Consider the following 27240-nt stretch of genomic DNA (forward strand, 5'->3'; position numbering starts at 1 on the left):
CCTAGCCAAGAGCATGGGATGAATTTCCATTTGTTAGTGTCCTCTTTAATTTCTCTTAGGAGTATAGGTCTTTCACTTCCTTGGTTTAGTCGTAGGTATTTTATTCTTTTTGATGTAAATTGTGAATGGAATTGTTTTCCTGATTTCTCTTTCTGCTAGGTTATTGTTATTGTATAGGAAAGCAACAGATATCTGTGTATTAATTTTGTATCCTGCTGTATTATTCAACTTTGCTGAATTCAGATTTTAGTTCTAGTAGTTTTGGAGTGGAGTCTTTAGGGTTTTTTATGTACAATATCATGTCATCTGCAAATAGTGACCGTTTGACTTCTTTACCAATCTGGATTCCTTGTATTTCTTTTTCTTGTCTGATTGCCATGGCTAGGACCTCCAGTAGTATGTTGAATAGAAGTGGGGAGAGTGGGCATCCCTGTCTTGTTCCCGATCTTAGGTGAAAAGCTTTCAGCTTCTTGCTGTTAAGTATGATGTTATCTGTGGGTTTGTCATATATGGCCTTTATTATGTTCAGGTACTTGCCCTCTATACCCATTTTGTTAAAGAGTTTTTATCATGAATGGATGTTGAATTTTGTTGAATGCTTTTTCAGCATCTATGGAAACAATCGTGGTTTTTGTCCTTTTTGTTAATGTGGTGGATGACATTGATGGATTTTCAAATGTACCATCCTTGCATCCCTGAGATGAATCCCACTTGATCATGGAGTATGATTCTCTTGATGTATTTTTGAATTCGGTTTGCTAATATTTTGTTGAGTATTTCTGTATCTGTTCATCAGAGATATTGGTCTGTCATTTTTTTTTTGTTGGGTCTTTGCCTGGTTTTGGTATTAGAGTGATGCTGGCTTCATAGAATGAGTTTGGAAGTAGTCCCTCCTCTTCTATTCTTCGGAAAACTTTATGGAGAATGAGTATTATCTCTTCTCTATATGTCGATAAAATTCAGCCATGAATCCATCTGACCTGGGGGTTTGGTTCTTGGATATGTTTTTGATTTTTATTACCGATTCAATTTAGTTGCTAGTAATTGGTCTGTTTAGATTTTGTGTTTCTTCCTTGGTCAGTCTTTGGATAGTTGTATTTTTTTTCTAGGAATTTGTCCATTTCTTCTACGTTTTCCAGATTATTAGCATATAGATTTTCATAGTATTCTCTAATAATTCTTTGTATTTCTGTGTGGTCTGTCATGACTTTTCCTTTGTCATTTCTAATTCTGTTTATGTGTGTAGATTGTCTTTTTCTTTTAATAAGTCTGGCTAGAGGCTTATCTATTTTGTTTATTTTCTCAAGGAACCAGTTCTTGGTTTCATTAATTTTTTCTAGTGTTTTATTCTTCTCAACTTTATTTCTTCTCTGATCTTCATTATGTCCCTCCTTCTGCTGACTTTGGGCCTCATTTGTTCTTCTTTTTCCAATTTCAATAATTGTGACTTTAGACTATTCATTTGGGATTGTTCTTCCTTCTTTAAATAGGCCTGGTTTGCTATATGCTTTCCTGTTAGAACTGCTTATACTGTGTCCCAGAGAAGTTGGGGCTTTGTGCTGTTGTTGTCTGGTCTCTCTCTTTTATGTTAAGAGATGTTCTGCAAATGTTCAGAGAGTTTTGGCTGTGAAGCACTAAAAGTTGAGTGGGTTGACTCTGATGATAGGTGTAGTTCCTCAGCTAGCTCTTTTTGGTCAGGGCTCTCTATGTATCATGTTTAAAGTTTTTCTTTACAGTAGTTAGGTGTCTAGAGAAGGTGCTACAATCTCTTACCTTGTCAGCATTCTTGAGCTGGTTAGAGGCAGAGAATTGGAGGGAGCAGTATCTGATGATGAATTTTTAGAAAAAGCAGACTTTCACTTAATGTTCTGTTTTTGAATTTGGACCCCTAACTCTACTTCTAATGTCCTTGTTTTCCCTGTTCTCTGCCCTCCCTCTCCCACCACCAAAAGAATATAGTTCTGCAGGGGGAAGGGAGGGGTAGTGATCTAGAATTCTTACTGTTCCATACAAACTTTCAATCTCCCTGTTTTTAGTATCAGACTGCATAACCTCTCCCCCATTTTTAAAATATCTAATGCTTCCAAATTCCTGAGCTTATTGGCTTGTTTCTTGTCCCTTTGTTTGTTTGCATCTCTGTTTTTCAGACATGTAAGTTTGGCTACTTTCTACTCCAGTAATTCATTTACCATTCCTAGAACAGATTTCCATCTTCATACTGTATGTTTCAGGGGTGACAGATGGGCTTGGGGTCTCTAGATTAGTGGTCTGTGTAAGGCTGGAAATGGAGGAGAAGAGGTGCTAAAGTTAAGTACTCAACAGAACTTAGTTTTAGGAAAATGTTTGGTCAGTTTGGAAATTTTTAAGAAAACGTTTGGCACTCTTAATATGTATATTCTCTGAGGTCCAGGTAATTTGTCTCTGGAGACTGCAAGGCTTTGCAGAGGCTGGAAACCATCATTTATGGGATTGATAAATACAGGACTACACTACTACAGGAAAATATATTCTATGTTGTGCAGAGGGTAAATATGAGTAGGAGAGACATGTATTTCCCATTATCTTTAGCTTTACTGCTAATTATTTGTGAGACCAGAGCTGCAGGAAAAGGACTATGGGATTTTGAACTACTCCTGTCCAAGGTTTGTATTTTGTAATTTTGAAGGAAGTTTTTCAAAGTCAGTATCACAGGGATTGCTTTCTCCATCCCACTTTTGCTCTAACAGGCCTTTTAGGTTGGTGCTGAACGAGTAACAAAAGTTACTGCACTCTTCATCTTCTCACAGAACAAAACACTAAATCAGGTCTAAAAGAAATGCATATAAAAATGTGAGATCCACATATTTAACATTATTTTTAGCTTTTACTTCTGGTAGTGACAGTATGTTTTATTTGAGAAGTTTTGGCTGGCAACAGGTACCATTTCAGAAGAACTCAAATAGCAAAGTAAATTGTATTTGCTGCTTTGGAACTGACTGAAGTCAGGTTCAAATTTTTCTAGTGGGCTATAATGAACTCCATTATAAGTGCAGCCTTCACTTGTGGAACTACCTAGAATATAGAGCCAGAGAAGGGAGGAGAATTTGCCTAAGTTGCCTGTGCAATTTCAAAAATCCAAGAAAGAAGAGGTTCTAAGTTTGGCTGAAGCATGCAATGCATCATTTTTCTTATTTGTTCTCAGCCACTTTCAGCTTTTTTGTAAGATAAATAAGGAACTGACCTACCAAGGCCAATACCACTTCACCTGTTACCACAGCCTCACCTATAGTAACAATTTACAATTAAGTAAACAAAAGTCTGGGTGTAGCTAAAATGGATATAATATTTTTTAAGAAAAATTTCAACATGTAGTGGGTTTATTATAAATGAATTAACATTTTTTAGATTTGTTTTAATTTTTATTCAAGTATAGTTGATATACAATATTACACTGATTTCAAGTATACAACATAGTGATTCAACAATTCTATACATTATTAAATCCTCACCCCAACTAATTTAGTTACTATCTTTCAACAAAGAAAGTCGTTATAGAACGACTGACTGTGTTTAAAATGAATGTCACTAACATGACTTGCAGACTGAAGATGCAACCTTCTACAGGTCTCTTTTCTTTAACAGTTTTAACTAATGTAAGTTACTTGGTTCAACTTGTAACAATTAGGCACAGCACACAGAAAGGCAATGGGCAAGTACTGATAAGTGAGAAGAGACAAATGAAACAAAGGAAGACACAGAAATTATAAAAAGCATCATACAGGAAGCCTTGAGTCCTTTAAGAAAGATACCAACAATTCTGTATCATATATGTAAAGAGAAGAGAGGCATTTTGTCTTTATAACACATACAATATATTCATTTTCTTTTGATGAAATAAAATTTCAAATTATGATTAATAATTTATTGAAGGTAGTGATCAAATACAGAAGGAATTCTACACCAAATTATTAATTAAGGTTTGTCTTTAATGGGATAAATCTATCCAGAAATTTGACTAAGGGTTTCAAATAATCAAGCTTTCAAAATTTATAGGAGAAACTGTCAGAAATGTTATGAGGCCAAATTCTGAACTTGGCTTGATCTTCTGGAGAATAATTATTTTCATGCTAAAAGTGTTTGTGGTCACATTCTGAGACATGTGTACCTTGCAATTTGTAGTAGGCAGCTTCTGAGATTGGACCCCATGATGCCTGCCTCTGGTATTTATGATATTGTATAATCTTTCCTTTAAGTGTGAGCTGATCTAGTTACTTGCTTCTAACAACTAGAATATGCAAAGATGATGGGATATTACTTCTGAGAAAAGGTCACAAAAAGTCTGTTATCTTCTGTCTTGGATACTCTTTCTTGCTCTGAGGGAAGCCAGCTGCATGTTGTGAAAATGCCTAATGGAGAGGCCCATGTGGAAAAGAACTGCTATCTTCAACCCACAGCCAACAAGGACCTGAGGCCTGCCAACAGTCACAGAATGAGTTTGGAAAGGGATTCTCTCCCACTTGAGCCTTGAGATTACTGCAGCCCTAGCTGACAGTTTGACTACAACCTCCTGAAAGACTCTGGCCAGATGCACCCAGATAAACTGAGCTTGGATTCCTAATCTACAGAAACTGTGAGATAATACATTTGCTGTTTTAAGCTGCTAATTAGCCTAAGTTTTAGGGTCATTTGTCATGGCTTAGTAAATAACTAATACAGATTTTGATGTCATGAGTGCTGTTCTGTTGTAACAAAAACCAAAAATGTGGGAGCAGTTTTGGATCTGAGCAGTGAGAGGAAGCTGCAATGACTCTTGAGGAAAGCTGTGGTAAAAGCCTACATTTCCATGAATTGACAGTGGATTCTGGACTTTGAGGAGGTTGCCTGAGGTTTTAAGGAAGGCTGGAACATCTGATCAGAAACTGGAGGTAGGGGTATGTTTATTACATAGTAACAAAATTTAGCAACCCTGTCACTTGCAATTATACAGAAAATAGAATGAACCAAAGGTTGGTCCTGTTCAGATTTCTATGCAAAGTGTTGAAGGTGCTACCAGGTTTCTTCTTGAGAAACTGAGGGAGAGACTGTTTAAAAAGAAAGAGGCAATGGGTTGATGGCTTTGAAATTGGGACTGAAAACTCTCAGCCATGCCACCTTCCATAGGCGCTGCCACACTTCACTGATTCTGCTTCCAACACCACACCACCTTCTCGGTCTTTAACTTTCCTGCCTCCCTCCTCCAAGGGCCCTAGTGATTATATTGGGCCTACCCAAAATATCCGCAGTAATTTCTCCATTTCATCATATTTTTTTCCCCAGAGTGCCACAGGGAGTGGTTTTATTGCTTTCAGAACAAAATAAGATGATCTCAGAACTTTTTTTTTTAAGAAAAACGTTTAGAACTTTAGAATTTTTTAAAACACTGTCAGCTGATGAAGTAGGCACTTCAATAGAGAAAACTTTCCCGAGGAAAGTGCCTGGGCTGGCAGGCACAGCACACAACTGTATGGACCCCAGCTGTCTGGTTAGATGCAGCTGACCCCTGGGAAGCGGATCTGGGGCTTGTGGCCAGTGTGCTGAGTGTCAGGTCTGACTTCTTGGCTCTGATGCCTGCAGTGCTCCAGAACATACTTACAGCTCTTCCTCTTCCTCACCACCCTGTGCCTTGCAATCTTCTACAGGACTCTGTGGGACAGGCAGGGGGCCAAAGCTACTTTTGGGGCAAGATTGGCCAGGATCAGCTCATGAGAGCCTGGCAGTATCCAAGGAAAGCCAGAAGCCCCATGCTGAGTGCTGCCACTGAAGGCCTGGTTGTGGGGTCAGCATGCCTGATATTGACCAAGTAGGGGCTCCTAGCACCTACAAATGTCTGAGGCAGGAAAACAAGGCTTCCCAGCTTATTGCACCCCAACAATGACCCTAAAAGGCTGATCTTGGCTTCCAGACCTTGCTTAGGAAAAAAGGGAATGTTCTCATTTAAAATTCCTTAATTACATCTGCAAAGTCCCTCTTGCCACGTAAGGTAACATATTCACAGCTTCCAGGGATTAGGACTTGGGACATCTTTATGGGCCATTATTTAGGCTACCACATAACAGGCAATAGATAACTAACACTTAGAATTTCTGCAGTCTATAAATGGAAAAAGAAATGAACACAGTGCTATAGAAATAACCGTCACATAGCCCTTACACAAAAAGCCCGTACATGTCTTTAAATTTTAAAAAATGGCTTATGTAGGAGAATGTTCTTATTCTTGGAGATGTGTGCTGAAGGAACACAATATCTGCAACTTCCAAATAATTCAACAGCAGCAGCAAAAAAATAAAATGCATGTGTGTGTACTATATAGAAGAGAGATAAAGAGATGAGGCAAATATGGCAAAATTTTAACAACTGAATCTTTGTTAAAAGTATGCAGATGTTCTTCAAAATTTTCTGTAAGTATGAAAAAAGGTGGAAAAAATCAAGATTAAAAAAAATTTTAATAACAGATAGTTTACAAAAAAGCTGATTGGAACAGATTTTTAAGACATATGATTTGTGAGTGGGCTAAAACTGAGACTTAAACTCAGGGGTTGGCAACCTACTTTGTAAAAAGGCCAGAGAGTAAATATTTCAGGCTTTGTGGGCCATCCAGTCACTATTCCAACTACTCAACTCTGCTGTTGTAGTGTGAAAACATAAGACAATACATAAATAAATCAACTGAGTGTGTTCTAATATAACTACAAAAACAGTGGCCAGTCAGATTTGGCGTGCATGCTGTAGGGTGCCAATCCCTTGATTTAACTCAAAATATTCTTTCAAAATAAAATAATTTTAAACAATCTCAAGAAACACATACTAATGATCCACACTGTGTGCTAGGCACTGTATTAGGCACTGCAGACTTTAAGGTGCTTTTTCTCACTGTTTTCTTCAAAGACAGAGTGTGTGCATTCTAAAAATTAAAGCATTAGTCTCATAATCCCTGGTTGTGAATTCACATTTTCTTGAAACTCGATTCTGATTTATTCGTCTTCCTTCTTTTTGTAAACTCTATAATATAATCCATCCTTCTTTTCTTCCTTCTCTCCTTCCTCTTTCCGACTGCACTCAAGTGCACAGAATTGGATTAATCATAATCCTTAGTTTAAGAAAACTTTCATTATTGGTCTGTTCTTGGCCTGTTGTTATCTATTTTGTAATGTGATTCTTTATTTTTAATAATGTAATAAGCATCCCCTTTGAGCAATTATGACTTGATAATTTCACATGCAGAGAAAACACTACTCCAGCCAGATATGATAATAAAGGAAAGAATCCAAATTTTGAAATTTACATTTTTAATTCCTCTGGGCTCTTGCGGCCTAGAGACTCATTATCTCTAAAACACAAATATGAAAGAGCTGATAACATTTATGTTTACATATTTCTGATTTGTCTTAAAATATTTTAGCTGCTTCGCAAATCTCAGGCTGGGTTCCTGGTGAGTTCAATACTCTTGTGCTGCCTAGAAACAACTGGATAAATGTTATTAATACTTCCTATATCAAGAAGAAAAAATTATAAATCAGCTCAGAAGCATGATATTCTATTCCAACAATGCTTTCTAGAAAAAGAAATGTTTCAGTGTATTGACATTTGGGTGAAGTCAGACAAGATGGATTGGAATGTGAATTGATTGGGAATGTGTAGTAACTATGAAATAGGAACCTCTTTGTATTACAGAAAGCAGTACAAATATAGTAAATTTAGTATTAAAACTTTGATTTTCTGGGGAAAAAAGTTTAGCATGATATGATTAAGATACATCAATGATCCTATCAATGATATGATTAAGAAATCACAGAATTTGGCTACAGGACTCTCATTAGGCAAGAATGCTAAGTTGATTTCTGTTCAAAGGTAATGTTACCAAACCGACTTTTCAGAGACACTGAAAGATACTTAATACAAGTACAGTCAATAATAATTTCATCATTTCATTTTTACTCCTTTTCTCAAACTGGGGAACTTTTTCTCATCCTTTAAACATGATAATCGAGTAATGCCTTTTCTGTGCCCACCTGGCATCCTGAATGTCCTACCTTCATGGCAGTTATCACATTCAATTACAGTTAATTACAAATCTTCACCATAATTGTTAAACAGAGGGACAGAGTCTTAATCATCTTTATATCCTGGATGCAGGAATGAATAGACAGTTGGATAAAAAAAAGAAATAAATGAATGAGATCCTTTCATAGATCCTCCATTTCTACAGATGATGGACTAAGAATAGCTTCTGAGATCAACTTGCAGTATAGTTTGAGCACACTGAGGGAGAAAAAAAGCAACTATTAGGATCTCCCTGATTTGAACCTGCTGAACAATCAGGGATACATATGACTTTAGAGAATACTGTCATTCATTCTATTATTCTATTCAATCCTGACTCTCAGAAATAGAAGAATTCAATAACTTTAAATGATTTGTTGATAAAAACACTATATAGCTTTTAAAAAGCATTATTTTTCTGCTCAATTGAATTTTGAAATGTTTGTGAGGGAACCAATTGGTGACAGGCTGCAAGAAAAAAAAATGGTAGAAAAATCTAAGAAATTCTCCCTAACCCCAACATTAATAAGGCTTCAATAAATGAAAGAAGAGAGTATATCTTCCAAGATCTCTAATCACAATGTTTTTTTCTTTCCTGGAAGATCATTCTAGAAAAATCACATTGCAGATACAAGGGCTTTGCCTCATTTTTCTTTTTAAAAATGCACATGATAAAAAAAAGAAAGCTGAGCCAGGACAATCATATTCCCTGTAAAGAAGAAGGCCTGATAAGAAAATGGGGAATTAAGAACAAGGAAGTATGTCACACCATCACTCTGTTAAGATGTTTGGCGAAACTACATTTAAGAGCTAGAAATCAGTATTGGGGAAGAAACATAATGTTCAAAGTTTACTTAAAGCAGGAAGTAAAATCTGGCTTAATTAAATAGAGATTGATAACCACTGAGTTCAGTGAAAAGGAGACCAAATCTTGTGTGTGTGTGTGTGTGTGTGTGTTTCCTACACATCTCCATGTACTGATATTTGTACTCTATATAAAAGCTCAAAATAATCAGCACTTGCTTCTGCTTCATATCTGCATCTGTATTAATTATTATTATTAATAATTTTTAAAGGGTGATTGCTTCACTAATTTTTTTAAAAACTCAGGGCTATATACTTGGTTAAATTTTCATCTGGTGCTGATTCCTTTTTGCTTTATTACTCAGACTTGAAAGAAGGGAATTGTTCATATGCCAAACATTTACAACAGTTTCACACGAGGGAAGGCCAGGGCTACATTCCAGGTTAGTAGGAATTATACTTATGACACAGGATGTATATGAGAATTTGGGCTTTTTACCTTTACTTCTCTATACAACTAACCAAGATCCACAGTGTAGGGCTGTATTCATTGCTGAATCTCTACTTCAATCTACTTCACAACTGACAGCATTTGTACAAATATGGCTCATGGTCTGTGTTCAGTCCCCACCTTCCCTGCTTGATGATATTTCATGTCAAACCCTGTCTAAGTAAAGCTACTGGCATCTGGCTGTGTACTGTTCTTCTTGTTACAGGCAAGAGACTGTTGGTTTTGAGCTCGGGATTTGCGATTCCTGTGGAAATCTGTGTTCTTGCCTAAATGTATATGGTGTTATGGGGTCTAACTTCAACCTTTTGGACATCAATATCGTTGTCCCAGCACAATTTGTTGAAATGACTGTTCTTTTTCCCAATGAATTGTCTTGGCACTCTTTTTGAACAATTAACCATAAATATTAGGACGTATTTATGAACTCTCAAGTCACCTACTATCTTTTTAATAAATTATCTTTCTGCTTAAATCAGCCAGAGTTGATTCCTGCTGCTTGAAACTTAGAATTTTGTATCAGGAATGGGGAACTGTAATATAAAGTTAAGTAAGAGGAGGATCACTGTGAGACAGGGACCACAGAAAAGGGTGAGGGCCTCCAGAAAAAGACCCTTAACAAAACTCCATGTTAAACAATTAAGCAAAGCCAGAGTCACATTAATTATCTAAAGTAAAATGTCAAACTAGGAATATAGGCATTCTTCAGTGAGATTAGTTAAAACTAAAAAGCCAGGAGTAACTTAGCCTGGAATGTTGGAATATCCCCGGACAAGAAAGTGAGGTCAGCAGAGCCCATGTCTTCATTGTGCTAATTAAATCATGCTATTGTAAAATTTATTTAATCCCGCTAAAGGCCCAGCTTATTTTCTGTAACTTTACCCGGATGCTGTTTTTTCCTCCTCCAGCCCCTAATCAAGTAATTTACAACCTGGGCAATTAATATGGCAAGTGAGCCCAATCAAAAACAACATAGTAAAAACAAGAAAAACTCCATCTTAAAGGTAAGATTGCATTTTAAAACCCCAGAAGTTAAAAAATAGGTTTCTTAACATAACAGACAATAACAGCCCACCTTGGGAGCAAGACAGGCAGTATTGATTGATATGCTCCCAGACCAAGAAGTGGCTATTCTGGGAAAGAATCTGCTCTCAAACCAAAAAGCTGCTATTTTGGGAAAGAATCAAAGCAATATATTTCTTGTGTTAACTCTGCAAAATAATCTAGCAGTCTGATAAGAAACTTAGTGTCTCTTCAAAGATAAGAATGTGGAGAACATTTAGCAGGTCTGCATCCCTAGCCCTTTGTCTATCAACTGCCTATAAATCCTCTAGACAGGGCACCACCATGGACTCTCTTGTCCTTCCTGGCACGAGACAGGAGCTCTGTCCTCTCACTTTATCTCTAAATAAAGGCATCTCACTTTTTTTTTTATTAAGAGAAAGGAATATTATCAGAAAAGAGTACCTCCATAGCTGATCATCTGACACCCTTTAAGTGATCAACATTAAGGATATTTAAAGCATGCATTGATCTTTGATTTACCAATAGTTTTACCCTATCAAGGAGTAATCCCCCTTTTCTTTCTTTTTTTTTTATTTAAATTTTTACTCTATACTGGCATGAAGAATACTGTTTACTATGCTCTCCACTATATCAGGTCCCCCATAACAACCACATTACGGTTACTGTCCATCAGCTTAGCAAAATGTTGTAGAGTCACTACTTGTCCTCTCTGTGTTGTGCAGCCCACCCTCCCCTTTCTCCCTACCCCCCATGCATGCTAATCTTAATACCCCCCTTCTTCTTACCCCCCCTTATCCCTCCTTGCCCACCCATCCTCTCCAGTTCCTTTCCCTTTGGTACCTGTTAGTCCATTTTTGGGTTCTGTAATTCCGCTGCTGTTTTGTTTCTTCAGGTTTTCCTTTGTTCGTATACTCCTCAGATGAGTGAAATCATTTGTTATTTCTCTTTCTCCACTAGGCTTATTTCACTGAGCATAATACTCTCCAGCTCCATCCATGTTGCTGCAAATGGTTGGATTTTTCCACTTCTTATGGCTGAGTAGTATTCCATTGTGTATATGTACCACATCTTCTTTATCCATTCATCTACCGATGGACATTTAGGTTGCTTCCAATTCTTGGCTATTGTAAATAGTGCTGCGATAAACATAGGGGTGCATCTGTCTTTCTCAAACTTGATTGCTGCGTTCTTAGGGTAAATTCCTAGGAGTGGAATTCCTGGGTCAAATGGTAGGTCTGTTTTGAGCATTTTGATGAACCTCCATACTGCTTTCCACAATGGTTGAACTAATTTACATTCCCACCAGCAGTGTAGGAGGGTTCCCCTTTCTCCACAGCCTCGCCAACATTTGTTGTTGTTTGTCTTTTGGATGGCAGCCATCCTTAGTGGTGTGAGGTGATACCTCATTGTAGTTTTAATTTGCATTTCTCTGATAATTAGCGATGTGGAGCATCTTTTCATGTGTCTCTTGGCCATCTGTATTTCTTTTTTAGAGAACTGTCTGTTCAGTTCCTCTGCCCATTTCTTAATTGGGTTATTTGTTTTTTGTTTGTTGAGGCGTGTGAGCTCTTTATATATTCTGGACGTCAAGCCTTTATCGGATGTGTCATTTTCAAATATATTCTCCCATACTGTAGGGTTCCTTTTTGTTCTATTGATGGTGTCTTTCCCTGTACAGAAGCTTTTCAGCTTAATGTAGTCCCACTTGCTCATTTTTGCTGTTGTTTTCCTTGCCCGGGGAGATATGTTCAAGAAGAGGTCACTCATGTTTATGTCTAAGAGGTTTTTGCCTATGTTTTTTTCCAAGAGTTTAATGGTTTCATGACTTACATTCAGGTCTTTGATCCATTTTGAGTTTACCTTTGTATATGGGGTTAGACAATGGTCCAGTTTTATTCTCCTACATGTAGCTGTCCAGTTTTGCCAGCACCATCTGTTGAAGAGACTGTCATTTTGCCATTGTATGTCCATGGCTCCTTTATCAAATATTAATTGACCATATATGTTTGGGTTAATGTCTGGAGTCTCTAATCTGTTCCACTGGTCTGTGGCTCTGTTCTTGTGCCAGTACCAAATTGTCTTGATTACTATGGCTTTGTAGTAGAGCTTGAAGTTGGGGAGTGAGATCCCCCCTACTTTATTCTTCTTTTTCAGGATTGCTTTGGCTATTCGGGGTCTTTGGTGTTTCCATATGAATTTTTTTTTTTTTTTTTTTTTTTTTTTTTTTTTGAGAGGGCATCTCTCATATTTATTGATCAAATGGTTGTTAACAACAATAAAATTCAGTATAGGGGGGTCAATGCTCAATGTACAATCATTAATCCATCTCAAGCCTAATTCTCGTCAGTCTCCAATCTTCTGAAGCATAACGAACAAGTTCTTACATGGTGAACGAATTCTTACAGAGTGAATAAATTCTTACATGGTGAACAGTACAAGGGCAGTCATCACAGAAACTTTCGGTTTTGATCATGCAATATGACCTATAAACCATCAGGTCAAATATGAATATTCATTTGATTTTTGTACTTGATTTATATGTTGATCCCACATTTCTCCTATTATTATTATTATTTTTATTTTTAATAAAATGCTGAAGTGGTAGGTAGATGCAAGATAAAGGTAGAAAACATAGTTTAGTGCTGTAAGAAGGCAAATGTAGATGATCAGATGATCAGGTGTGTGCCTATGGACTAAGTATTAATCCAGGCTAGACAAGGGCAGCAAGACATCCACGGATGCAGAAGATTTCTCTCAAAGCAGGGGGGGTGAGGTTCTGAGCCTCACCTCTGTTGATCCCCAAATTCTCACCTGATGGCCCCCCTGCGACTGTGCCTGTCTTAGGTTGTTCCTCCCTTGAGGAATCTTACCCGTCTCTGGCTAACCAGTCATCTTCCGGGGCCATACAGGGAAATGTAAAGTTGGTAAGTGAGAGAGAAGCCATATTGTTTGCAAAGGTTAGCTTTTTACTTCTTTGCAGATTTATGCCCTGTGGCTTCTATGCCCAGCACTTGTCTCGAGGTATCTTTACCACCTGGAGGAATTATGATACTCGGTAAATTCGATATGAGGCACGAATTCTATTTAAAGTTTGTAATTAGGAAGGAAGAAGAAAAGCTATAGATGTAGCATATGAAGGAAACTTGGGAGGATTGATTATTTCTTTGACATATCTTCTTGTATAGTACCTTAAGTATGTATAGGTTTTAAACTACTAACTAATTTGCACACACATATTAACATAATAGGAATACGGTGACATAAACAAAGCAAATCTATAATTACCAGCCATCTCCAGTGAAGCCAAGAAAACCATTTAGGCACCCTAGGCATTTGTGAAAATTTATCTATGATATGATGGATATTTTCCAACTGTACTTGAACCATCAGACAAATTAAAGCAGCCCATTTCTGGGATCTGTTCACATCCCATATGTTCTTTTAACCATAGATAGTCTATAGTCATGAGATTTTTGGGTGCTACAACTTGCACCCCTCCCAACTCCTGGTTGAGTTCCAACAGTACAGATCCAGTCAAATTCGTTGTCTCACTGTATGCACATGCCAGCCTAGACATCTCCCTCCTCCTTCTCATGGCAAGTCCAGGAGATGGTGGGCTGGATGCAGCCACAACCGCAGCATCGTCCGGATCCCTGTGGAGGCTTTTTGATGATCATCCCCCGGCACGAGTCCTCCAGAGAGTGCTGATGCCGGAAGCTCCTCCTCATATCGTATCTTAGTTCATTTTCTGGGTATCCAAGCTAGGCCTTGATCTTCTGCGTAGAAACAAACAGACCCTTTGCCCACACTTTGACATGCCCTCTATACCACTGTGCAGAACTCATTGGAGGTCAGCACACAGTAACTGCTTTTTTTTTTTTTTTTTAATTAAGAGAAAGGAATATTATCAGAAAAGAGTACCTCCATAGCTGATCATCTGACACCCTTTAAGTGATCAACATTAAGGATATTTAAAGCATGCGTTGATCTTTGATTTACCAATAGTTTTATCCTGTTAAGGAGTAATCCCCCTTTTCTTTCTTTCTTTCTTTTTTTTTTTTAAATTTTTAATCTACACTTACCTGAAGAATACTATGTTTACTATGCTCTCCCCTATATCAGGTCCCCCCTAACAACCACATTACGGTTACTGTCCATCAGCTTAGCAAAATGTTGTAGAGTCACTACTTGTCCTCTCTGTGTTGTGCAGCCCACCCTCCCCTATCTCCCTCCCCCCCATGCATGCTAATCTTAATACCCCCCTTCTTCTTCCCCCCCCTTATCCCTCCCTGCCCACCCATCCTCCCCAGTTCCTTTCCCTTTGGTACCTGTTAGTCCATTTTTGGGTTCTGTAATTCTGCTGCTGTTTTGTTCCTTCAGTTTTTCCTTTGTTCCTATACTCCTCAGATGAGTGAAATCATTTGGTATTTCTCTTTCTCCGCTTGGCTTATTTCACTGAGCATAATACTCTCCAGCTCCATCCATGTTGCTACAAATGGTTGGATTTTTCCACTTCTTATGGCTGAGTAGTATTCCATTGTGTATATGTACCACATCTTCTTTATCCATTCATCTACCGATGGACATTTAGGTTGCTTCCAATTCTTGGCTATTGTAAATAGTGCTGCGATAAACATAGGGGTGCATCTGTCTTTCTCAAACTTGATTGCTGCGTTCTTAGGGTAAATTCCTAGGAGTGGAATTCCTGGGTCAAATGGTAGGTCTGTTTTGAGCATTTTGATGAACCTCCATACTGCTTTCCACAATGGTTGAACTAATTTACATTCCCACCAGCAGTGTAGGAGGGTTCCCCTTTCTCCACAGCCTCGCCAACATTTGTTGTTGTTTGTCTTTTGGATGGCAGCCATCCTTAGTGGTGTGAGGTGATACCTCATTGTAGTTTTAATTTGCATTTCTCTGATAATTAGCGATGTGGAGCATCTTTTCATGTGTCTCTTGGCCATCTGTATTTCTTTTTTAGAGAACTGTCTGTTCAGTTCCTCTGCCCATTTCTTAATTGGGTTATTTGTTTTTTGTTTGTTGAGGCGTGTGAGCTCTTTATATATTCTGGACGTCAAGCCTTTATCGGATGTGTCATTTTCAAATATATTCTCCCATACTGTAGGGTTCCTTTTTGTTCTATTGATGGTGTCTTTCCCTGTACAGAAGCTTTTCAGCTTAATGTAGTCCCACTTGCTCATTTTTGCTGTTGTTTTCCTTGCCCGGGGAGATATGTTCAAGAAGAGGTCACTCATGTTTATGTCTAAGAGGTTTTTGCCTATGTTTTTTTCCAAGAGTTTAATGGTTTCATGACTTACATTCAGGTCTTTGATCCATTTTGAGTTTACCTTTGTATATGGGGTTAGACAATGGTCCAGTTTTATTCTCCTACATGTAGCTGTCCAGTTTTGCCAGCACCATCTGTTGAAGAGACTGTCATTTTGCCATTGTATGTCCATGGCTCCTTTATCAAATATTAATTGACCATATATGTTTGGGTTAATGTCTGGAGTCTCTAATCTGTTCCACTGGTCTGTGGCTCTGTTCTTGTGCCAGTACCAAATTGTCTTGATTACTATGGCTTTGTAGTAGAGCTTGAAGTTGGGGAGTGAGATCCCCCCTACTTTATTCTTCTTTTTCAGGATTGCTTTGGCTATTCGGGGTCTTTGGTGTTTCCATATGAATTTTTGAATTATTTGTTCCAATTCATTGAAGAATGTTGCTGGTAATTTGAGAGGGATTGCATCAAATCTGTATATTGCTTTGGGCAGGATGGCCATTTTGACGATATTAATTCTTCCTAGCCATGAGCATGGGATGAGTTTCCATTTATTAGTGTCCCCTTTAATTTCTCTTAAGAGTGACTTGTAGTTTTCAGAGTATAAGTCTTTCACTTCTTTGGTTAGGTTTATTCCTAGGTATTTTATTCTTTTTGATGCAATGGTGAATGGAATTGTTTTCCTGATTTCTCTTTCTATTGATTCATTGTTAGTGTATAGGAAAGCTACAGATTTCTGTGTGTTAATTTTGTATCCTGAAACTTTGCTGCAGTCCGATATCAGTTCTAGTAGTTTTGGAGTGGAGTCTTTAGGGTTTTTATGTACAGTATCATATCATCTGCAAATAGTGACAGTTTAACTTCTTCTTTACCAATCTGGATTCCTTGTATTTCTTTGTTTTGTCTGATTGCCGTGGCTAGGACCTCCAGTACTATGTTAAATAACAGTGGGGAGAGTGGGCATCCCGGTCTGGTTCCCGATCTCAGAGGAAATGCTTTCAGCTTCTCGCTGTTCAGTATAATGCTGGCTGTGGGTTTATCATATATGGCCTTTATTATGTTGAGGTACGTGCTCTCTATTCCCATTTTGATGAGAGTTTTTATCATGAATGGATGTTGAATTTTGTCAAATGCTTTTTCAGCATCTATGGAGATGATCATGTGGTTTTTGTCTTTCTTTTTGTTGATGTGGTGGATGATGTTGATGGATTTTCGAATGTTGTACCATCCTTGCATCCCTGGGATGAATCCCACTTGGTCATGGTGTATGATCCTTTTGCTATACTGTTGAATTCTGTTTGCTAATATTTTATTGAGTATTTTTGCATCTACATTCATCAGGGATATTGCTCTGTAATTTTCTTTTTTGGTGGGGTCTTTGCCTGGTTTTGGTATTAGGGTGATGTTGGCTTCATAGAATGAGTTTGGGAGTATTCCCTCTTCTTCTATTTTTTGGAACACTTTAAGGAGAATGGGTATTATGTCTTCTCTGTGTGGCTGATAAAATTCCGAGGTAAATCCGTCCAGCCCCGGGGTTTTGTTCTTGGGCAGTTTTTTCATTACCGTTTCAATTTCTTTGCTCGTAATTGGTTTGTTTAACTTTTGTGTTTCTTTCTTGGTCAGTCTTGGGAGGTTGTATTTTTCTAGGAAGTTGTCCATTTCTTCTAGGTTTTCCAGCTTGTTGGCATATAGGTTTTCATAGTAGTCTTTAATAATTCTTTGTATTTCTGTGGAGTCTGTTGTGATTTTTCCATTCTCATTTCTGATTATGATGATTTGTGTTGATTCTCTTTTTCTCTTAAGAAGTTGGGCTAGAGGCTTATCTATTTTGTTTATTTTCTCAAAGTACCAGCTCTTGGTTTCGTTGATTTTTGCTATTGTTTTATTCTTCTCAATTTTGTTTATTTCTTTTCTGATCTTTATTATGTCCCTCCTTCTGCTGACTTTAGGCCTCATTTGTTCTTCTTTTTCCAGTTTTGATAATTGTGATGTTAGACTATTCATTTGGGATTGTTCTTCCTTCTTCAAGTGTGCCTGGATTGCTATATACTTTCCTCTTAAGACTGCTTTCGCTGCGTCCCACAGAAGTTGGGGCTTAGTGTTGTTGTTGTCATTTGTTTCTATATATTCCTTTATCTCTATTTTGATTTGTTCATTGATCCATTGATTATTTAGTAGCATGTTGTTAAGCCTCCATGTGTTTGTGAGCCTTTTTGTTTTCTTTGTAGAATTTATTTCTACTTTTATATCTTTGTGGTCTGAAAAATTGGTTGGTAGAATTTCAATATTTTGGAGTTTACTGAGGCTCTTTTTGTGAGCTACTATGTAGTCTATTCTGGAGAATGTTCCATGTGCACTTGAGAAGAAAGTATATCCTGTTGCTTTTGGATGTAGAGTTCTATAGATGTCTATTAGGTCCATCTGTTCTAGGGTGTTGTTCAGTGCCTCTGTGTCCTTACTTATTTTCTGCCCGGTGGATCTATCCTTCGGGGTGAGTGGTGTGTTGAGGTCTCCTAAAATGAATGCACTGCAGTCTATTTCCCTCTTTAGTTCTGTTAGTATTTGCTTCACATATGCTGGTGCTCCTGTATTGGGTGAATATATATTTAGAATGGGTATATCCTCTTGTTGGACTGAGCCCTTTATCATTATGTAGGGTCCTTCTTTATCTCTTGTTACTTTCTTTGTTTTGAAGTCTATTTTGTCTGATATTACTACTGCAACCCCTGCTTTCTTCTCACTGTTGTTTGCCTGAAATATGTTTTTCCATCCCTTGACTTTTAGTCTATGCTTATCTTTGCTTCTAAGGTGAGTTTCTTGTAAGCAGCATGTAGATGGGTCTTGCTTTTTTATCCATTCTATTACTCTGTGTCTTTTGATTTGTGCATTAAGTCCATTTACATTTAGGGTAACTATTGAGAGATATGTACTTATTGCCATTGCAGGCTTTAGATTCGTGGTTACCAAAGGTTCAAGGTTAGCTTCTTTAGTATCTTACTGCCTAACTTAGCTCACTTATTGCGCTGTTATATACACTGTCTGGAGATTCTTTTCTTCTCTCCCTTCTTATTCCTCCTCCTCCATTCTTCATATGTTGTGTGTTTTGTTCTGTGCTCTTTTTAGGGGTGCTCCCATTGAGAGCAGTCCCTGTAGGATGCCCTGTAGATGTGGTTTGTGGGAAGCAAATTCCCTCAGCTTTTGCTTGTCTGGGAATTGTTTAATCCCGCCATCATATTTAAATGATAGTCGTGCTGGATACAGTATCCTTGGTTCAAGGCCCTTCTGTTTCATTGCATTAAGTATATCATGCCATTCTCTTCTGGCCTGTAGGGTTTCTGTCGAGAAGTCTGATGTTAGCCTGATGGGTTTTCCTTTTTAGGTGACCTTTTTCTCTGTAGCTGCCTTCAAAACTCTTTCCTTGACCTTGATCCTTGCCATTTTAATTATTATGTGTCTTGGTGTTGTTCTCCTTGTATCGTTTCTGTTGGGGGTTCTTTGTAATTCCATGGTCTGTTCGATTATTTCCTTCCCCAGTTTGGGGAAGTTTTCAGCAATTATTTCTTCAAAGAGACTTTCTATCCCTTTTCCTCTTTCTTCTTCTTCTGGTATCCCTATAATACGAATATTATTCCTTTTGGCTTGGTCACATAGTTCTCTTAGTGTTGTTTCATTCCTGGAGATCCTTTTATCTCTCTCTATGTCAGCTTCTATACGTTCCTGTTCTCTGGCTTCTATTCCGTCAATGGCCTCTTGCATCTTATCCATTCTGCTTATAAATCCTTCCAGGGATTGTTTCACTTCTGTGATCTCCTTCCTGGCATCTGTTATCTCACTCCGGACTTCATCCCACTGCTCTTGCATTTTTCTCTGCATCTCATCCCATTGCTCTTGCATTTTTCTCTGCATCTCTGTCAGCATGTTCATGATTTTTATTTTGAATTCTTTTTCAGGAGGACTGGTTAGGTCTGTCTCCTTCTCAGGTGTTGTCTCTGTGATCTTTGTCTGCCTGTAGTTTTGTCTTCTCATGGTGATAGAGATAGTGTGCAGAGCTGGTACAAGTGACCGCTGGAAGAGCTTCCCTTCTTTTTGGTTTGTGGCCTTCCTCACCTGGGAGAATAGCGACCTCTAGTGGCTTGTGCTGGGCAGCTGTGTGCAGACAGGGCTTCTGCTTCCTGCCCGGTTGCTATGGGGTTTATCTCCGCTGTAGCTGTGGGCGTGGCCTGGCTGGGGCTGCTCCTCCAAAATGGTGGAGCCCTGTTGGAGGGGGAGCAGCTGGGAGGCTATTTATCTCCGTAAGGGGCCTCTGTGCTCCCTGCTGCCCAGGGGGTTAGAGTGACCAGAGATCCCCAGATTCCCTGCCTCTGGTCTAAGTGACCTGTCCTGCCCCTTTAAGTCTTCCAAAAAGCACTCCCCTTTGCAAGGCGCTGGGTTCTTGCAGGTGTGGATGTGGTCTGGATGTTGTCCTGTGTTCTGTGGTCTCTATTTTAGGAAGATTTTTCTTTGTTATATTTTCATAGCTCTATGTGTTTTTGCGAGGAGATTTCCACTGCTCTACTCACGCCGCCATCTTGGCTCTGCCCGTCACTTGCTTTTTAAGTGTTTGTGAAGTTCATTCTTTGACTCCATGAACAAGAACCCCGGGATCAACTGGAGAGTGGTAGTGATCCCACATAATCCCAAACAGGTCATTTGGGAATTCTTTCAGCAGTTTCAGCCCTTTTAGGTTAAACTATTAAATGTTATACCTTGGGACACTGGTCATATACCTGTGGAGGCTATAATATTAAGGGAAATTGTAAGTATAATATTATGGAAAATTTTAAGTTGAAGTCCAGATATTGGCTATTCGTTGAGTCAATTTTTTAGCCTTCAGTAAATCCTGCCATCAAGAGATATTTCAAAATAAATAGCTCTGTTAAGGCTAAACTGAAATTGCCAGAGAGTACAGTAATTTGGAGATTTCCAGGATTGAACAAACCAAATTCTGTATATCAAGCTAAACTTAGTGTTAGCAAAGGCAGTGAGGGGGAAGACTTGATAAGAGATAAAACTGAGGGGGGATAAAAGGCCTAATCTAGCCTTTTTAAGTAACTTCTGTTAAGAATTCACCACTAAACAAAGAGACAAGCCCAGGGGCAAAGAGTAAATTACAGGTTATTTTCAATCTAAGGCTGTTTTTAAAAAACTTTCTCAAAGCCAACAGGATGGAAATAGAGGAATATAGCATTTCCACCATCAAAGAGTCTACACAGCACTACGGCTAAGGTTCACTGTTGATGCCTAGAAGTAGAGACTGGAAATCAGCCCATTTCCTAATCTCTGCCTCACTGGCGCTATTACAACCACACTAACCAACCTCTGTACAATGCCCTAAACAAGCCAGCAGCTCTCCTGCCTTAAAGCCTTTGCACAGGTTACTCCCTGCAACTTGCACAGACTTGGCTGCCCATAGATTTCTAGATGGGAATTCCCTTACCACCATAACATTTTTGCTCTGATGCATTTTCTTTAAATAAGTGCTTTTCAGACTACCCTATAGGTAATTGTAACCTGCTTCCTCACCCATTCATCTCTCAACCCCCTAGCCCTGCTCTTTTCCCACAGAAGTTGTCTCCTAACAATATATGACTTACTTATTTGCTATAATTATCTTCTAGTTTCTGATTTATTCCCTAGAACATAAGCTTCATGAAAGCAGGAAATTTTGTCAGTTTGTTTCCCAATGTCCTCAAAATTTCTGTTGACCCAAGGAATGAAATGTGCTGTAAGCTGAATTTCCTATTGTGAGAAGAAAAAAATAATGGGAGAATGAAATCATATAGTAAATGGTAGCATAGATATTATGGCATAAATACATCAAATTGCTATCACTGACACACTTCCAAAAAAGGCTGTTCCGTATTTTTTGACTACTCACTGGAAGGTTAATCCACTGTGAAGGGAGAATTCAGCATGCTCTTCTTAAAATATGCACATTTACCAAAAATTGAACAAAATAACTCCCAAATGGAAGAAAAACAAATGGTTTCTTATTAGAGATAAAAACAACTTGTACTCTTTTATACCCAGCCAGTTGGGAAATACTATTACTGCTTTACCCTATTTGGGGAGTTTGTTTTCCTTTTACTTGTTTGTTCAACAGGCATTTCTTGGTAGTAAGCGAGATACCAGAATTAGGTGCTCATCAGTGTGGTAAACAAGACAGGAAAATCAGGTCCTCATGCTCTTGGTATTTACATTCATGTTCTTTGAAAACATGCTGCTCACAATCCACTCCTCCTTTCCTCTGGCTGCACTTCCCTAGCCCCTAAATTTAGACAGAACCACTTGACATTAGGCTTTTTTTTTCTCTAGTGAAATGTATGTAGAAATGATATGCAATATTTCTAAAAGGGAGCATTTGAGACTGCTTGATTCTCCATGCTATCCCTGACACAGTTATTGTACATCACATGTTGATACAGAGGTGCCCTAAGATCAAAGAAACCTGAATGGTGAGACAACACATGGGAAATGCCTGAGACTAGCTTAGAATCCAGAAAACACCTAAAAAGTGGCAAGCTTTTTTGGTTAAGCTCCCTGAGATTGGGAAGTTGTTTGTACTGCAGCATAACCTGGCATATCATGCTGTCAAAGGGAGATTATACAAACTTCTTTTCTCTGTAATATCTAAGTCAGAAAAAATACTGACATCTACCAGACATCCTTTTTTAATCTAGAATACACTAAAAACTTCACAGTTGCTTGAAACTAACTAGAGGTTCTCCAACTGATTCTGAAACCCTTTCAGGGATATCATAAAGTAAATAATAATTCTCTCTTTAGTGTTACAGCAGAGTTTTCCAGAGGCTACCTGACACGTGATATTTCAACAGCCTGAGTATAAAGCAGAAACGAGAATCTACCTATCCTGTTAGGTGATAAAGAGATTTGGTAAAAATGTAAAATACTCTTGTTACTAATTCTTTTTGTTATAGAAAGTAGTTATTTTTCATAAAAATATGCAATGTTCATATATAATGGATTTCTTGTTATTTCTAAATGAATTAAAACACTTAAAAATTTTAAGTTTTCACTTTAGTACGATATTTACATATAGAAAATGCATATATATAAAACAGAAGCTCTCTGGAGTCTTTGATAATTTTTAATAATTTTGGTCCTGACACCAAAAAATTTGCTAACTACTGGACTAGACTATGCCCCCAGCAATGAAGAGTTACTACTTTTCACCTTTATCACTCACGCTTTTCCTTCTCTATGAAATAATTATTTTCCAGATAATATTAAAGGCTCCACAATAAGTATCAACATATGTCAAGTTTTTGCTCAAAAGTACTTTGGATTGGAATGCATACTTAAATGAAATTTTAAGAATTCTGAAATTTGTGTCTCTGAACCCAAATTTGAAAAATTATAAAATGAAGTAGAAAATGCTTTTATGGAGTAGTAATCCCATGTCAGTGTTAAACAGAAATTCTACTAAGCAACAGTTGATTATGAGGTCTCTGACCTTTGAGTTCTAGCTAATGGTGACTGTTTCCTTACTATAGGAACAATACTGCACTTATAAATGTATACTATTTTATAACATAAGAGTTTAACTGAGATCATCTGTACTAGCTGCATAGTAATAATGTGACAGGGAAGACTTAAATTTTCAAATAATTTAATTAAATCATGCACTCAACATTGAAGACATTTATTGATGTTCAAGGCCCGAAGTTCAGCCTTACAGATATCAATGAAGATGTAAAGGAGTCATCTTTCAATCCAAATTATGAAGAAATCCCTTCTATTCCTGGTCAAATGCTAGCCTGGTACCAGGACAGAAAATTAACAGCTATATTGATGGATATATTATTTATTTTACAAATCTCAGAAATTACACCCAGGTGTTTCTGAGTTATCAAAGGGATCTTTTACAGCTTCAATAAAATACACACTCTGATGGCTTCAAAAAAGTATGATATATATTTATATAAAACTTAACAGAATTCAAATTCTGAATGTTACATCATACCATTTTATAGCTTTTTTCTTCCATATGCCACATGTACTCTAGAAATTATATCTTAGCATATTCTGACATAAGAAATGACTAAACTGGGAGACAAAAGGAAGAGAGGATTGAAAGGAATTATAAAAATTAAAAACCAGTAATAACAATTATACTATAAACTTAATATATTTTAAAAAATTATGTTTTCAGAGGGGCGGAGGCAGGATGGCAGTGTAAGTAGAGCAGTGGAAATCTCCTCCCCAAAACACATAGATCTATGAAAATATAACAAAGAAAACTCTTCCTAAAATAGAGACCAGAGGACATAGGACAACATCCAGACAACATCCACACCTGCAAGAACCCAGCGCCTTGCGAACGGGGTAAGATACAAGCCCCGGCCCGGCGGGACCCAAGCGCCCCTCCCCTCGGCTCCCGGCAGGTGGAAAGAAACCGGAGCGGTTTTTTTTTTTTTGGCGAGTGCTTTTTGGAAGCCTTAAAGGGACAGGGAACCCGGTGTTAGGGAGGGAGGGCGGCGGGCCCGGTGAGAGGGTACCTGGGACCGGCGCCTGATGACAAAGAATATCGCGCGTTTTTCCCTGCGGGACCGGTGGACGGGTGCCTGAGACTGGCGCCTGAGGACGGAGGAAATCACGCGTTTTTTCCCTTTTTTTCTCTCTTTTTGGCGAGTGCTTTTTGGAAGCCTTAAAGGGACAGGGACCCTGGTGCTAGGGAGGCAGGGCAGCAGGACTGGTGAGCAGGTGTCTGGGATCAGCACCTGAGGACAAAAAAAATCGCTTGTTTTTTCCTTTTTTTTTTTTTTGCTGTTTCCTCTCTCATTGTTGCTGTTGTTGTTTTGGATTGGAGAGTGCTTTTTTGAAGTCTTAAAGGGGCAGGACAGGACACTTAGACCAGAGGAAGGGAATATGGGGATCTCTGGGCACTCTAAACCCCTGGGCAACAGGGAGCACAGAGGCCCCTTACGGAGATAAATAGCCTCCCGGCCGCTCCCACTCCAACAGGGATCCATCACTTTGGAGGAGCAACAGCAGCCAGGCCACGCCCACAGCAACAGCGGAGATAAACTCCATAGCAAACGGGCAGGTAGTAGAAGCCATGACTGCACACAGCTGACAAGGATAAGCCACTAGAGGTTGCTATTCTCCAAGGAGAGGAAGGCCACAAACCAACAAGAAGGGAAGCTCTTCCAGCGGTCACTCGTACCAGCTCTGCAAACTATCTCTATCACCATGAAAAGGCAAAACTACAGGCAGACAAAGATCACAGAGAAAACACCTGAGAAGGAGACAGACCTAACCAGTGCTCCTGAAAAAGAATTCAAAATAAAAATCATGAACATGCTGACAGAGATGCAGAGGAAAATGCAAGAGCAATGGGATGAGACGCAGAGAAAAATGCAAGAGCAACGGGATGAAGTCCGGAGGGAGATCACAGATGTCAGGAAGGACATCACAGAAGTCAAACAATCCCTGGAAGGATTTATAAGCAGAATGGATAAGATGCAAGAGGCCACTGAAGGAATAGAAGCCAGAGAACAGGAACGTATAGAAGCTGACATAGAGAGAGATAAAAGGATCTCCAGGAATGAAACAACACTAAGAGAATTATGTGACCAATCCAAAAGGAATAATATTCATTTTATAGGGGTACCAGAAGAAGAAGAGGAAAAGGGATAGAAAGTCTCTTTGAAGAAATAATTGCTGAAAACTTCCCCAAGCTGGGGGAGGAAATAATCGAACAGACCATGGAATTACAAAGAACCCCCAACAGAAAGGATACAAGGAGGACAACACCAAGACACATAGTAATTAAAATGGCAAGGATCAAGGACAAGAAAAGAGTTTTAAAGGCAGCTAGAGAGAAAAAGGTCACCTATAAAGGAAAACCAATCAGGCTAACATCAGAATTCTCAACAGAAACCCTACAGGCCTGAAGAGAATGACATGATATACTTAATGCAATGAAACAGAAGGGCCCTGAAACAAGGACACTGTATCCAGCACGACTATCATTTAAATATGATGGTGGGATTAAACAATTCCCAGACAAGCAAAAGCTGAGGGAATTTGCTTCCCACAAACCACATCTACAGGGCATCCTACAGGGACTGCTCTAGATGGGAGCACTCCTAAAAAGAGCACAGAACAAAACACACAACATATGAAGAATGGAGGAGGAGGAATAAGAAAGGACAGAAGAAAAGAATCTCCAGACAGTGTATATAACAGCGCAATAAGCGAGCTAAGTTAGGCAGTAAGATACTAAAGAAGCTAACCTTGAACCTTTGGTAACCACGAATCTAAAGCCTGCAATGGCAATAAGTACATATCTCTCAATAGTCACCCTAAATGTAAATGGATTTAATGCACCAATCAAAAGACACAGATAGAGTGGATAAAAAAGCAAGACCCATCTACATGCTGCTTACAAGAAACTCACCTTAGAAGCAAAGATAAGCATAGACTAAAAGTCAAGGGATGGAAAAACATATTTCAGGCAAACAACAGTGAGAAGAAAGCAGGGTTTGCAGTACTAATATCAGACAAAATAGACTTCAAAACAAAGGAAGTAACAAGAGATAAAGAAGGACATGACATAATGATAAAGGGCTCAGTCCAACAAGAGGATATACCCATTCTAAATATATATTCACCCAATACAGGAGCACCAGCATATGTGAAGCAAATACTAACAGAACTAAAGAGGGAAATAGACTGCAATGCATTCATTTTAGGAGACCTCAACACACCACTCACCCCGAAGGATAGATCCACCGGGCAGAAAATAAGTAAGGACACAGAGGCACTGAACAACACCCTAGAACAGATGGACCTAATAGACATCTATAGAACTCTACATCCAAAAGCAACAGGATATACATTCTTCTCAAGTGCACATGGAACATTCTCCAGAATAGACCACATACTAGCCCACAAAAAGAGCCTCAGCAAAATCCAAAATATTGAAATACTACCAACCAATTTATCAGACCACAAAGGTATAAAAGTAAAAATAAATTCTACAACGAAAACAAAAAGGCTCACAAACACATGGAGGCCGAACAACATGCTCCTAAATAATCAATGGATCAATGACCAAATTAAAGTGGAGATGCAGCAATCTATGGAAACAAATGACAACAAAAACACAAAGACCCAACTTCTGTGGGATGCAGCGAAAGCAGTCCTAACAAGAAAGTACATAGCAATCCAGGCACACTTGAAGAAGGAAGAACAATCCCAAATGAATAGTCTAATATCACAATTATCAAAACTGGAAAAAGAAGAACAAATGAGGCCTAAAGTCAGCAGAAGGAGGGACATAATAAAGATCAGAGAAGAAATAAACAAAATTGAGAAGAATAAAACAATAGCAAAAATCAATGAAACCAAGAGCTGGTTCTTTGAGAAAATAAACAAAATACATAAGCCTCTAGCCAAACTTATTAAGAGAAAAAGAGAATCAACACAAATCAACATAATCAGAAATGAGAATGGAAAAATCATGACAGACTCCACAGAAAAACAAAGAATTATTAAAGAC

The 27240-nt window shown here is 38.4% G+C and overlaps 1 protein-coding gene and 1 non-coding gene across 10 annotated transcripts in view; both read right to left on the minus strand.

Moving 5' to 3' along the window:
* The window catches only part of TPST1 (tyrosylprotein sulfotransferase 1), a 252067-nt gene that overhangs the window by 21794 nt on the left and 203033 nt on the right, over window positions 1-27240 (minus strand). For 2 of the 9 annotated variants that reach the window (XM_073215230.1, XM_037002917.2), the window contains one exon: window positions 765-8277. The exons of the other annotated variants lie outside the window; for them this stretch is intronic. In XM_073215230.1, the coding sequence (XP_073071331.1) occupies window positions 8252-8277 (26 nt within the window). In that variant the 3' untranslated portion in view covers window positions 765-8251. Of the gene's footprint in view, window positions 1-764; window positions 8278-27240 lie in introns of those variants that run through there. 9 annotated transcript variants of the gene reach the window in all.
* Window positions 5840-5941, minus strand: LOC118969250 (small Cajal body-specific RNA 20). The gene has a single exon (XR_005057195.1).

The sequence above is a fragment of the Manis javanica genome, chromosome 10, assembly GCF_040802235.1.
Source record: "Manis javanica isolate MJ-LG chromosome 10, MJ_LKY, whole genome shotgun sequence".
Lineage (NCBI taxonomy): Eukaryota > Metazoa > Chordata > Mammalia > Pholidota > Manidae > Manis > Manis javanica.